The sequence below is a fragment of the Meles meles genome, chromosome X, assembly GCF_922984935.1.
Source record: "Meles meles chromosome X, mMelMel3.1 paternal haplotype, whole genome shotgun sequence".
NCBI classification, from domain to species: domain Eukaryota; kingdom Metazoa; phylum Chordata; class Mammalia; order Carnivora; family Mustelidae; genus Meles; species Meles meles.
In genome coordinates, this window is record NC_060087.1 from 63,669,383 (window position 1) to 63,683,662 (window position 14,280).

The window sequence follows — 14,280 nt, forward strand, 5'->3', positions numbered from 1 at the left end:
TTTGTCTGATATGAGAATGGCTACTCTGGATTTTTTTTGTCCATTAGCATGACAGATGGTTCTCTGTTCCCTCACTTTCAATCTGGAGGTGTCTTTAAGTCTAAAATGATTCTCTTGTAAACCACAAAATGATGGCTTTAATTTTTTCTTTATCTTTTCTGATACTTTATGCCTTTTGCTTGGAGGATTTGGTCCATTTGCATTTGGAATAATTGTTGATACATAAGAATTTAGTGCCATTGTGTTACTTGTAAATTCACTAAGTCTGGAGATTTTCTCTGTTCCTTTCTAGTCTTTGTTGCTTCTGGTCTTTCTTTTCTACTCAAAGAGTCCCCTTTAATATTTCTTGCAGGGCTGGTTATTGGTCATGGACGTCTTTGGTTTTTGTTTGTCTGGGAAACTATCTCTCCTATTCTGAAGGACAGCTTTGCTGGATAAAGGATTCCTGGCTGTGTATTTTTCCCATTCCACACCTTGAATATATCAACATGGCCTGCCATGTTCCTGTGGAGAGATCTGCTGCAGACCTGATTTGTCTCCCTTGTGGGTTAAGGATGTCTTTTCCTTTGCTGGTTTCTGGATTCTTTCCTTATTTCTATACTTTAAAAAAATGTAATATAATATATTTTGTTGTTGGCCAGCTTTTGTTGAATTTGATGGGTGTTCTCTGTTTCTTGGATTTTGATGTTTGTGTCCTTCCCAGATTAGGGAAATTTGCAGCTATAATTTTCCCAAATAAACCTTCTGCCCCCTTTTCCCTCTCTTCTTCTGATACTCCTCTGATGCAAATGTTATTATGATTTCTGGGGTCAGTGCGTTCCCTAAGTCTTCATTTGTGGTCCAATACTTTTCTTTCCCTCTCCGCTTTTCTCAAGCTCAGTTGGTACCTTTATGATTGTTGTTTTAAATTCTGGTTCAGGCATATTACATATATATATATATATATATATATATATATATATATATATATGTTTTCATTTGTGGTCCAATACTTTTCTTTCCCTCTCTGCTTTTCTCAAGCCCAGTTGGTACCTTTATGATTGTTGTTTTAAATTCTGGTTCAGGCATATTACATATATATATATGTAATATATATATAACACATATATATATGTTTTACTTATATTTGTTTTGATTAGATCTCTGTCTATGACCTCTTTATGTTCTTTTTTTTTAAAGATTTATTTATTTTAAAGAGAGAGTGTGAATGGGTATAGGGGCAGAGAGAGTGGGCGAGAGAGAGAGAGAGAGAAAGAAGCAGACTCCCCATTGAGTGTGGAGCCCAATGCAGGGCTCGATCTCATGACGCTGAGATCATGACCTGAGTCAGAATCAAGAGTCTGATGCTTAACTGACTGAACCACCCAGGTGTCCCAAGTTCTTTCTTTGAAGTGAATTCCTCTGTTTCAGCATTTTGTCTAGGTCCTTGGTGTGTGTGTGTGTGTGTGTGTGTGTGTGTGTGTGTGTGTGTGTGTGTGTTGTGAAAGCCTGTTATATTTCTTGCTCCTGAGAGTAATGGCTATATTAAGTAGAGGTCCTATACTGTCCAGAGCCTGGCACTTCAGGAAGTGTTTCAGAGTGTGCACTCTTCCAACAGGTCTTGGCTGTTCTTTCCCTCAGGGCAGTCCCCTGTGGTTTCTCTTCGCTTGCAGTGGGGGTGTTGGGACATTGTCCAGCATTTGGCATTTTAACTAGATGTGCTTTGGTCTGCTTGTTAAAATAAGCCTGATGATATTCCCTCTACAGCTGAAGATTTGTAGCACTCTGTGATCAGTAGATACTTTTCACATGTGGGGGGTTTGTGCTTGTCTTCTGGGGGAGAAGCCTACTGTGCTGGTTCCCTGGCCAACTTGTCCTAATAAAGATACACCTGCAAGGTGTAGTGGAGTGGGGCTTGGTGTAAGTGGCTCCAGCCTCCAGTAGGGTTGATGTGTTGTTCACTGAAGTCTGTCCATGCTGATAGGCAGTGGTTGGGGTGGGGGATGGATGGCGTTACCTCTCTCTGTCATCCCTTGAGAGGGGAGTTTGTGCCTGCCACTGTTCAGGAAGCCCTCACAGAAGAGTGAACAATCTCCCCTCTTGCGTCCCATGCTTCCATCAGAACCCTGCTTTCACCCTCCATCTGAGCTATCAGCCTGCCTGGCAGTGCAGTATTCCTGTGTTTTATCTCAGGCACATGGCTGGGTTTCAAAAACTTCAAAGTTTGGGGACCCCAAGTGGTGTGGGCCCACACTGTTTCTCTGGGGGAGGGTCTTGCTGTTTTGTGGCCAGTGCTGGTTTGTCCCAGAAAAGTAGTCAAATGACCATGCAGGAGCTCAGAATTTATGGTAAAGCACAGCCAAAAGCTGGCTTCCAGGTTAGTTGTCTTAAGCAATTACCTCTGCTGCTATGTAATTAATGGGGTCACTAAATGGCATCCACTATCTTTTTTCCCCCTGCAAGGCAGGGCCATCTCTCCCAAATGTACTCCAAGAAGAGGAAATGTTTTTCCTGGTGTGATCCAGGACATCCTGGATCCAAGGATCTAGGCATGCTGGCTGGTCCCAGGCCTCTGTCCTCTTTCCTCACAGAAGCACAACTAAGCTTGCCAGACAAGACCTTGGGGATGGCGTGGACTTCTAAAACTTGAGACTTTGAGCTCTGGTGCTTGTGAAAACTTGCCATAGTCAGCCCCTCTCCTTCTCCTTTTCCAAGTCAATAGTTTGGGGAGAAGAGTTTTTCTTGTGCAATCTCCTGCATGCTGCTTTCTCTCTCTCACTCATTCCTCTCCCTATGATCAGGGCTCTCTCCTCTCCACAGCACTTGCACTCCTTTCCTCCCCCAAAGCAACTCTCTGCAGCTCCTACCTTCCATGATGTTACCATTTTTCTCTCTCTAGATGTGCAGTTTGTTCTTTTAGTTCTCAAATCAATTTCTTAGGCATTCAGAATGATTTGATGTTTATCTAGTTGTGTTCAAGAGGCAAGAAAAGCTATACTCCACCATCTTAACTTCTCAAATGAAGAATTAATATTTTTAAAATGACCATAGTGCTCAACGAAATCTACAGACTTAGTGCAATTGCTACCAAAATCTCAAAGGTATTTTTTAAGAAACAGAAAAACTCATCCTGTATTTTTTTATGGCATCTCAAGTTATTCTGAATACATAAAACAATACTGAAAAGTGAAGAATAATGTTGGAAGACTCACATTTTCTGGTTTCAAAACTTACTACAAAGCTACAGTAATAAAAACTGGCATAAAAACAGACACATAGATCAATGTAATAGGATAGACAGCCTACAAATATACCTTCACATATATTATCAATTTTCAGCAAGGATGATAAGACCATTAAATGGGGGGAAATTGTCTTTTCAACAAATGTTGCTGGGAAAACTAGATATTCACATGCAAAAGAATAGAGTTGGAACTTAGCTTACACCATATGCAAATATTAACTCAAAATAGATCAATGAACCACACTAGAAAAAAACCTTAGGGGAAAAACATGACATTGGTTTGGCAATGATTTCTTGGATATGATACTAAGAATGTAGACAACAGAAGTAACATAAATAATGTCGACTTCATCAAAATTAATAACATTTGTACATTAAAAAACACTATCAAGACAGTTAAAAGCTGTCATAACCTCCATAATGAGAGAAAGTAATTTGAAAATCATATATCTGATAAAGAATTATTATCCAGAATACATTAAGAACTCCTTCACCTCAATACCAAAAAATCAAACAAACTAATTGAATAGTAGGCAAAGGGCTTAAATAAGAATTTCCCTAAATAAGATATACAAATTGGCAATAAACACTTGAAAAAATGCTCAACATAAATATTTGTTGAGGGAAATGAAAATTAAAACCAGGGGCACCTGGAAGACTCAGTTGGTTAAGCATATGCCTTTGTCTCAGGTCATGATCTCAGGCTCCTGGGATCAAGCACTGCATTAGAGTCCCTGCTTAACTCTCCCTCTGCTCCCTCCCCTCACTTGTGCTCTCTCTCTCACTCTTGCCTTCTCAAATAAATAAATAAATAAAATCTTTAAAAAAATTTTAAGAAGAAAATTAAAACTAGAATTAAAACTAGAATGAGATATGACTTCATACTCATAGAACGTCTGTTAAAACACACATGGATACAAAATTTTAATAGGAATTTTGAGAAATTACAACTTTTGTGCATTGCTATTGGGAGTCTAAAATTGTGTAGCCATCATGGAAAAGAGTTAAGACTTTCCCCAAAAATCTACACGTATAATTGACATGTAATCTAGTAATTCCAATATTAGGTGTATATCCAAAGAATTGGAAGCAGAGACTTAAACAAATAATTGCACACCAGGCTTCCTAGGAGCATTATTCACAATAGTCCAAGTTAGAAACAATCCAAGTATCTATCAGATAGGTAGATAAATATTCTTCTTATTATCTATCTATCAATCAAATTTAGCCATAAAAAGGAATGAAGCTTTGACACATGCCAGAACATGGATGAACCTTGAAAACATTATGCTAAGTGAAATAAGCCACATACAAAAGAATAAATATTGTGTAATTCTACTTACATGAGATACTTAAATTACACAAATTCATGGGGACACAAAGTATAATAGAGGTTACTGGAGCTTGGGTAGGAGGGAGTGAGGAATAGAGAACTATTGGTTAATGGGTACAGAGTTTAAGTTTTGGAAATGAATAGTGGGAATGGTTGCACCAGATTGTCAATATGCTTCATGCAACCTGCAACCAAGTTGTACACTTATAAATGGTTAAAATGGTGAAGTTTGTGTTATATACATTTTGCCACAATAAAACTACAATGACAGTACCTTTTATAACATCAATTATAATAAAATATATAGGAATAAATTTAATAAAAGAAGTACAAGATTTGTTCACTGAAAATTATGAAACACTGCTGAGAGTAACTAGAGAAAACATAAATAAATGAAGAGAATTTCCTTGTGCATGGATTGAAAGATTCAATGTTTTTAAAGTACCAATTCTTCTTGAGTCAATCCATAGATTCAAGGCAGTCCCTATCAGATCAGAATTCCAGGTGTTTTGCTTTAGTTTTTCTTTTTTTTTTTTTTTTTTGCATAAACTGACAAGCTGATACTAAAATATAGATAGAAATTCAAAAGACTCAGAATAGCCAAAACTTTTTAGGAAAAAAGGAAAATGATGGAGGACTTTCACTTCCCAATTAAAAAAAAACCTTACTATAATGCTCCAGTAATCAAGACAGTGTGGTATGGGCATAAAGCTAGACATATAGATTGATGAAATTGAACTGAAAATCTAGAAATAAACCCTTATATTTATGGTTGTGGCAAGTTTAAGGATTTGGGGGCTGATCAAAGAAAGGACAAAGAGACAAGATGGCAGTATTGCACAACAAGATTTATTGGGCAGTGCTTGGAGCTGGATTATATATGAGAGGGTAAATTCCTCATAGCAGGAGACCATACACAGACTTGTCATGGGGCCATAATGCAGAAGGTAAAGTGGACAAGGGAATTTGTAGGAGAGGTAAATCAGAGAGGGGGCTTAAGAGTCTAGGTGATGTCCTCCACGAGCAAGGTGGGCATTCCTTAGGTCAGAGAGCTCCAAAGAGCAGCAGCATTTTAGGGTCTTTTATAGTTACGTGGTTTGTCTCATTTATGGCTAGCAGATGTTGGGAGCAGTTTTGTAGTGTAACAGACAAGTTCTAAATGGCCAAAATTATGCTTGCTTGGGCTATATTTAAAACAGATGTGCAAGAATTTGAGTTTGGTGCTGACTGAGTTAAGGGCTCTAGCCTGTTTTGAAGAATAAACAACATAGGGACCAATATACAGGAGCCATCTTTGGCTCATTTATATAACAAATGTCAACAGGTTTGTGATAAAAGTACCAAGGCAATTGAATAAGGAAAAGATAGTTTTTTTTTGTTTTTTTTTTTTTAAAGATTTTATTTATTTGACAGAGAGAGATCACAAGTAGGCAGAGAGGCAGGCAGAGAGAGAGAGAGAGGGAAGCAGGCTCCCTTCTGAGCAGAGAGCCCGATGTGGGACTCGATCCCAGGACCCTGAGATCATGACCTGAGCCGAAGGCAGCGGCTTAACCCACTGAGCCACCCAGGCGCCCGGAAAAGATAGTTTTTTAAACAAATGGTGCTGAGACAAATAAATATCCGTATATAGGAAGTTAAACATAGGCCTTTAAGTTATAATATATGCAAAAATTAACTCAAAATGTGTCACAGGCCTAAATACAAGAGCTAAAATTATAAAACCTTTAGAAAACAATGCAGGAGGAAACCTTTAAGACCTTGAGTTAGGCTGGGACTTTTTTTAGTTAAGACACCAAAACACAGTCCATTAAAAAGTGATAAATTCAAAATTCAAAACTTCTGTACTTCAAAAACAGTGTTAGTTGGTATAAAAAAACAGGCAACATACTGGTAGAGAATATTGCAAAAACACATACCTGATAAATTACTTGTATCCAGAATATACATAGATGTTTTATACCTAAATAATAGAAAGATAGTCAAACCAATAAAATATGGGCAAAAAATTTTAAGGCATTATATATGTATATATGGCCAATACACGATAAAAGGTCAGTAGAGAAATGTGAATTAAACCATAACAGGATACATTCTAGACCCATCAAAATAGCTGAAATAAAAAAGACTTGCTCACAAATGTTCATGGTAGCATAATTCATAGTAGCCAAAGTTTTAAAACAGCCTATATGTCTATTGACTAGTGAGAAAATAAATGTGGTGTGTTATATCCATAGACTTAAATACTATTCAACAATAAAAAAAAATCAGCTATGGATACATGCTATGGTATAGATGAATCTCAAAATCTTTATTCTCAGTGAAATAAGTCAGACACACAAGACTACATATTATATGATTCAATTTGTATGAAATATTTAGAAAAAGTAAAGACAGAACATAAATTAACAGTTGTCTATGATGGTAGTGGGACCTTAGGAAGTATAGTGGGGATTAACAGTAAGTTTATGAAATATTGTATTGAGATGATGAACATGTTCTAAGACTGATCCATGGCAGAGGCTGTACGATTTGGTAAATTTAAGAAATCCTTGAATTGTGCACTTGAAAAAGGTGAGTTACATGTATACAAAATATGACCTCACATGAAACAAGATGGGATTGGGAGGGAGACAAACCATAAATGACTCTTAATCTCACAAAACAAACTGGGGGTTGCTGGGGGGAGGTGGGATTGGGAGAGGGGGAGGGGGCTATGGACATTGGGGAGGGGAGGCGAACCATGAGAGACTGTGGACTCTGAAGAACAACCTGAGGGTTTTGAAGGGTCAGGGGTGGGAGGTTGGGGGAACAGGTGGTGGGTGATGGGGAGGGCACGTTTTGCATGGAGCACTGGGTGTTGTGCAAAAAGAATGAATACTGTTACGCTGAAAAAAAATAAACAGTTATGTTTCCTGTTAAAAAAAAAAAATAAATAAATAATGTTGGCTTAAATATTATTGTACATGTCTTTTTGTGTACATACCTAACTGTGGAATTGTTAGGTCCTAGGAGAGGCATGTGTTTAAACTTAGCAGATAGTGCCAAATAGTTTTCCAAAATTGTTATACCAATTTACACTCATAGTAGTAATATTTCAGAGTTCCAATTTCTTTACATCCTTGCCAACATTTGGAATTCTTAGTCCTTTTAATTTTAGCCATTGTCAGTTCTTCTTATATAGTAATCACCTATTTGTGTTGCATATATATGTGTATGTTATGCATATTTCACCTATTTTTGCTTAGTGCTCATTTTGCTGACAATATTGCTTATGTTTTTGTTGTTTTTTTTCAACTTTTAAAATTGTGGTTAAATATACATAACATAAAATTTATCATTTTAGCTATTTTAAGTGTACATTTTAGTGACATTAAGTACATTCACATTATTGTCCAACTATCATCAATGTCCAAAATATCCTCATTTTTGTGAACTGAAACTCCGTGTTCATTCAACAAAAATTACCATTCCCACCTGCCCCCAGACTCTGGCCACCACCTTCTATCCTACGAATTTGACTACTCTAGTTACCTCATGTAAGTGGAACCATAAAATATTTGTCTTTTTGTGCCTGGATTATTTCACTTAGCATAATATCGCCAAGGTTAATCCATGTTGTATCATGTGTCAGAATTTCATTACTTTTGGGGCACCTGGGTGGCTCAGTGGGTTAAAGTCTCTGCCTTCAGCTCAGGTCATGATCTCAGGGTCCTGGGATCGAGCCCTGCATTGGGCTCTCTGCTTGTCAGGGAGCCTGCTTCCTCCTCTCTCTCTGCCTGCCTCTTTGCCTACTTGTGATCTTTGTCTGTCAAATAAATAAATAAAACCTTTTAAAAAAAGAATTTTATTACTTTTTATGAATGAATAATATTTCCCTTGTATATACTACTATGTTTTGTTTATCCATTCTTCCATCAATGGACATTTGGATTGTTTCCACTTTTGGCTATTATGAAAAATGCTGCTATGAACATATGGGTGTAAAAGTATCAGAGACCCTGCTTTCATTTCTTTTGGGTATAAATCCAGAAGTGGAATTACTGGGTCATGTGGTAATTCTGTGTTTATTTTTCTGAGGATCTACCATACTGCTTTTCAGAGCAGTTGCACCATTTCACATTCTTCAGCCATGCACAATGTTTCCAATTACTCCATATCCTTGTCTACACTTGTTATTTTCTGTTTTTATTGTTCTGATAATAGCTATTCTAATGTGTGTGAAGTGGTATCTCATAGTGGTTTTGATTTGCATTTCCCTAATTAGTGATGTTGAACATCTTTTCAGGTGTCATTTGTATCTCTTCTCTGTAGAAATACCTATTCAAGTCTTTTGTCCAGTTTTAAGTGATTTGCTTGTTTTGGTTGCTCTTAAGTTGTAGGAGTCCTTACGTACTCTGAATATTAACCCTCTATCAGTTATAAGATTCGTATATATTTTCTTCCATTTCATGGGGCTGCCTTTTAACTCTGTTGATAGTATTTTTTAATGAACAAAGTTTCTAATTTGAAGAAGTCCAATTTAATTTTTTCTTTTGTTTCCTATACTTTTTGGTGTCATATACTTTTGCTTTAAGCAATGAAACACATCATTCCCTTGTGGTTTCTGTGACTGCATGTGTGACTATGAAGTACTCTTCAGACTTATAATTAGATGACATACTTCTCTTCATCTTTTAATAATTTGGTTTAACTACATAATATATATAAATAACAATGGAATTTCTTTTAAAATTACATTTTGGGAACTACTTAAGCACACTGGAATATGGTCGTGAGAGGAAAAAGTTTATTTATCTCAGTTTTATTTTTAGAAAACTCTGGCCTAAATGCAATACATATATAGATATGATAGAAAGAAAAGGACCAACATGTTCACATGGGTTCCGTCAGGGTTGTGAGATTACTAGTGATTTCTGTTATACTCCAAAAGTTTCCTTGTTTTTGCAATTTTTAAAAATGAGCAGGTGTTGAATTTATTATCAGAAAACTACAAGGAATGTTGCAACTTCACAACAAGAAAAAGTAAACTTGGGTAACAGGGTGATGGGTATTGAGGAGGACACATGCTGTGATGAGCAATGGGTGTTATACTTAACTGATGAATCACTAAACACTACATCAGAAACTATGTACTATACAGTGGCTAACTGAACATAATTTAAAAAAGGCAAAGAAAACTTGGAATGCAAAGGACTCATAACAAGGGAACTACCAGATTGATCATAAGCCTGAAAACTGAATTTTGTAAATGCTGTAATGGTATGCAGAGGTATACAGATGGTACACAGAGGTAAACTAAGTAAAAGAAGCTAAGTAAAAAGAAAACTTTACCTGTATACTGAAAGAATCTGTAAAGAAATACAATATGTAAACAGTGTTTATCTCTGTGATAATAACACCATGCAAATTGTTTAGATCTGAGGAATAGTTAAAATTTTAAAAATTGTTAAATTAATAAATGATCAGCATTGGAAATATGGACAATAAATATCACCAATGATTCCCATCCAGAGGAAATTTTCAAATGACTGCATAGTATTCCATCCTGTGAATAGTCAATCATATATTTAACCATGTCTTTAAGGCTGAGATTTAGATTATTGTCAATAACTCAAAACTGTCAAGCAAATGCTATGATTTTTTAAATAAATATTACTTTACATTTGAACACTTACTTTTAAAATTCCCAATGGCTTGAGAACCAGCATCCAAAAAGAGGAAGAGACAAGTCAGTATTAAGAGTGAATTACTGATAAGACTGGTTTATTGTCCTGTGTGTTCACTTGTCAGTTGGATACAGCACTTTGGATCTTCATCACAGGCCTTATTTCATCCTAACCCTCAGTAACCACCTCTTTTGTACCCCCCCCAACCTAGGAAATGTTAGGATGCATTTCCAATTTAAAATTACTGCTTATTTACCATATAGCTTGTGGAAAATACAGTAAAAAACAAAATATAGAATATTTAAATTACTGACAGTTACACCATCCTAAGACCAAGACTGCTAATTTTTTAAAAAAAGATTTTATTTATTTATTTGACAGAGAGAGATCACAAGTAGGCAGAGATAGAGAGAGGGAAGCAGGCTCCCTGCTGAGCAGAAAGCCAGATGCAGGACTCTATCTCAAACCCTGATATCATGACCTGACCCAAAGGCAGCGGCTTAATCCACTGAGCCACCCAGGCGCCCAAGACTGCTAATTTTTTAAAAGTGTTTTCCCTTCTAGACTATCTTTACAGATTTTACACCCCACCCCATCCCCCGCCCAATCTCTTCTCATTCCAGAGCCGGGGGCTAAAATCAAAGGGACAGAATTTGGCTGGATGGATGCCTCCTCCTCTAGCCTTGTCTGACATTTTAGTTAGTACTTCTTTTAGCTTTTCTTTTTTTAATTATAATACCAGTTGCAAATTGAAAGAATAAACAAATAAAATCTAGGTTTCTGAAAACTCAGGAGGGGGTCGCAGATTAAGTGAGAGGTGGATGAATCAGCTATATTAGACAATCTGGGAAGGTGAGTGGAGTTGGAAAACTTGATAGATCTGAAAATTTATTGGCTCAGGACCTGTCAATCACCCCAGCCCAGCAAATGAGTTTAGGGCAGAGTCGTAGGGAGGAAGGGAGTGACGCAGCTATTTGCACGGAGGAAATCTAGTCAAGAGACGGCTGCGTAATCATATTGCGGCACCGTTTTTTCTTGCAGCAGCTGCTGTTTGCTAAGGGTCCGCCCACTGCAGCTTTCTGCAGTCTGCGTGGCTCGTTCCTGCAAAACTGACCATCGCCACTCTCTCTCAAGCCCTGGCTACGGTTGCCTCTGTCCGCTTCTCACAGCATCTGCACAGCCTTCATCCCGGCAGCAGCCTCCGCAGTTACTCCCACAGCCCAGCCACTGCTGCCCGTTCCACCTCTGCCCCAACCACCGCCGCTTCTGCTATTCTGGTGAGTCTTTCCCTGCCGAGGCCAGGTCTCCTTATCTTGGTGGTAGCCACCTTACGCGTTACGGTCCTTTGAACAATGACCGAGTCAGCCGACCATAAGGAACTGTTAGACTCTAGTCAAGAAGAGGCTGGTAATAAGGTAATGATGGAGGGACATGGGGAACAGCCGGAGCGCAGTGAAGATGTCGCAGCTGGGCCTGGAGATGATAAGGAGTGCGGTGAAGAAGCCGCCGCTGGGCCTGGGGAAGAAAGGGGAAAAGGTGAAGATGCTGCTGCTGGGTCCGGGGAAGGCGGGGTAAAAGATGAAGATACTGATGAGGATTCAGACCGTCCAAAAGGACTTATAGGTTATCTTTTAGATACAGACTTTGTGGAAAGTCTACCTTTGAAAGTTAAGTACCGTGTGTTAGCCCTCAAAAAGCTTCAAACTAGAGTGGCCAATCTAGAATCCAAATTTCTGAGGGAATTTCATGGCATTGAAAGAAAGTTTGCTGAAATGTATCAACCCTTATTGGAAAAAAGACGTCAGATCATAAATGCAATCTATGAACCTACAAAAGAGGAATGTGAATATAAATCAGACTCTGAGGACTATGATGATGAGATGTATGATGAGGAAGAGATGTATGGTAATGAGGAGGGTCTGATGCATGAATGTATGCATGAGGATGATGGTTATGAGGGAGATTATTATGATTATGCTATTGAGGAGGAGGAGGATGATGACGACGACGACGACGATGATGATGATGATGACAGTGAGACTACTGGAGAAGAGGATAAAGAAGAACAGGATCCTAAAGGAATTCCTGATTTTTGGCTGACTGTCTTAAAAAATGTCGACACACTCACTCCTTTGATTAAGAAATATGACGAGCCTATTCTGAAGCTCCTGACAGATATTAAAGTGAAACTTTCAGATCCTGGTGAGCCTCTCAGTTTCACACTAGAATTTCACTTCAAGCCCAATGAATATTTCAAAAATGAGCTGTTAACAAAGACTTATGTGCTGAAGTCAAGGCTGGCGTATTATGATCCTCATCCCTATAGGGGAACCGCGATTGAGTATTGCACAGGCTGCGAGATAGATTGGAATGAAGGAAAGAATGTCACTTTGAAAACCATCAGGAAGAAACAGAAACACCGGATCTGGGGAACAATCCGAACTGTAACTGAAAATTTTCCCAAGGATTCATTCTTCAATTTCTTTACTCCTCATGGAATCAGCTCAAATGGAAAAGATGGAAATGATGATTTTTTACTTGGTCACAATTTACGTACTTACATAATCCCAAGATCAGTTTTGTTTTTCTCAGGTGATGCACTTGAGTCACAGCAGGAGGGGGTAGTTAGGGAGGTTAATGATGCAATTTATGACAAAATTATTTATGATAATTGGATGGCTGCAATTGAGGAGGTTAAAGCCTGTTGCAAAAATCTCGAGACAATAGTAGAAGACATTGATCGCTAAAAGCAAAGTGTACCTGACCCTGACATTAATTGCCCTAGGTCATTACTCAAGATATAAGAAGTTAATTAGTCTTGTGTTCTGAATTTTTTCTTGTAGTGCCAGTTAAAACATAGGTCTCAGAAGTATAAGAAAAATTTAAATACTAATTCATTTGATCTTGCACTTTGGTAGTAGAATGCTTTCAAGAAATGTAAACTGTGGTAGATGATTTAAAATATTAATATAGTGCTGTGTAGTTTAATCCTTATAAAGTCCTTTTATCATGTAGCTGTTAGTCTGTGGCTGTGAATATTATCATAACTGCTAAATGAGATCAACATTTATTTGGAAAGAAAATCTTAGAGAACCAACCCAAGTTTTCTGCTATTGTTTGGTTTTTATATTTGTGTTTTCTTAGTCCTTTATCTAGTAGGTTTAATTCTGTTGTACCTGCTTCATTTTGTGATAAAAATACAGTAGAATTTAACACTTGAATGCTTAAGGAGACTGCATATGGTTAAGAATTTCAGGCAAAACCACATTTATTGTTCATCACAGCTTGTCCATAAGCTCTTGTATTTTATGTGACAATGATAAATAATAAAACTTAGTTATATTGAGGTTCGTGTGTATCAGTGAAGTGTTAATCACAGTACTCTCAAGAGATTGCCACATATTGTTCTGTGTAATTATGTAAACTGTAATTACAATGTATAATTTATTTTCCTATAGTACATTTAATCATTCATTGGAAGTAATCATGTTACCATTTTGAAGTTTTTTTATGTTCTTTCACTGCAAAATAAAATAAATAAGAATTTCAGTGTTTCCTTTTTTAAAACTGATCTTTTTTTTCTCATCAAAGTATTATGTTCATTGGAGTGTTGGTGGTATAGTGGTGAGCATAGCTGCATTTCAAAATATTATGTTCATTGGGAAACATCTGGAAAGTACTAAAAAATACATTAATTAAACCCAAATCCATATACCTACTCCCCAAATGTAAACACTTAATGTCTTGACTTATTTTCTGTTATTTTTCTGTGTTTAAATATGCATGCAGATTTACTAACACTGTACTTATATGTGCAAAGAAACTATCGGATTTTATGACTCATCTAATTTTAATCCTGAGTCCCCCTCCATACCCCAAGTTTGCAGGGAAACAAAAATCTCAGTTTTAATCCAGTAAATTTCATATTTAAACACTGTTATAAGTAACAGGCTTCTGTATGTTAGCCTCTATTTCAGATTTACCTACCCTTCCACAATGCCATCTAGATGTACAGGGGCTTATATTATTTTATGATGTTTGTGGGGGGAGGGGTGCAC

General features: G+C 37.2%; 1 protein-coding gene across 1 annotated transcript; it reads left to right on the top strand.

The window, feature by feature from the left end:
* The first annotated feature begins 11,230 nt into the window (after nucleotides 1-11,230).
* On the top strand, nucleotides 11,231-13,771 carry NAP1L2 (nucleosome assembly protein 1 like 2). Its single transcript, XM_045995432.1, has one exon. The coding sequence runs from the start codon at nucleotides 11,575-11,577 to the stop codon at nucleotides 12,967-12,969; it is 1,395 nt and encodes a 464-aa protein (XP_045851388.1). The 5' UTR covers nucleotides 11,231-11,574; the 3' UTR covers nucleotides 12,970-13,771.
* Nucleotides 13,772-14,280: the final 509 nt, after the last annotated feature.

Coding starts and splice junctions, on each gene's coding strand:
- NAP1L2 (XM_045995432.1), top strand. CDS start 11,575: ATGACCGAGTCAGCCGACCATAAGGAACTGTTAGACTCTAGTCAAGAA.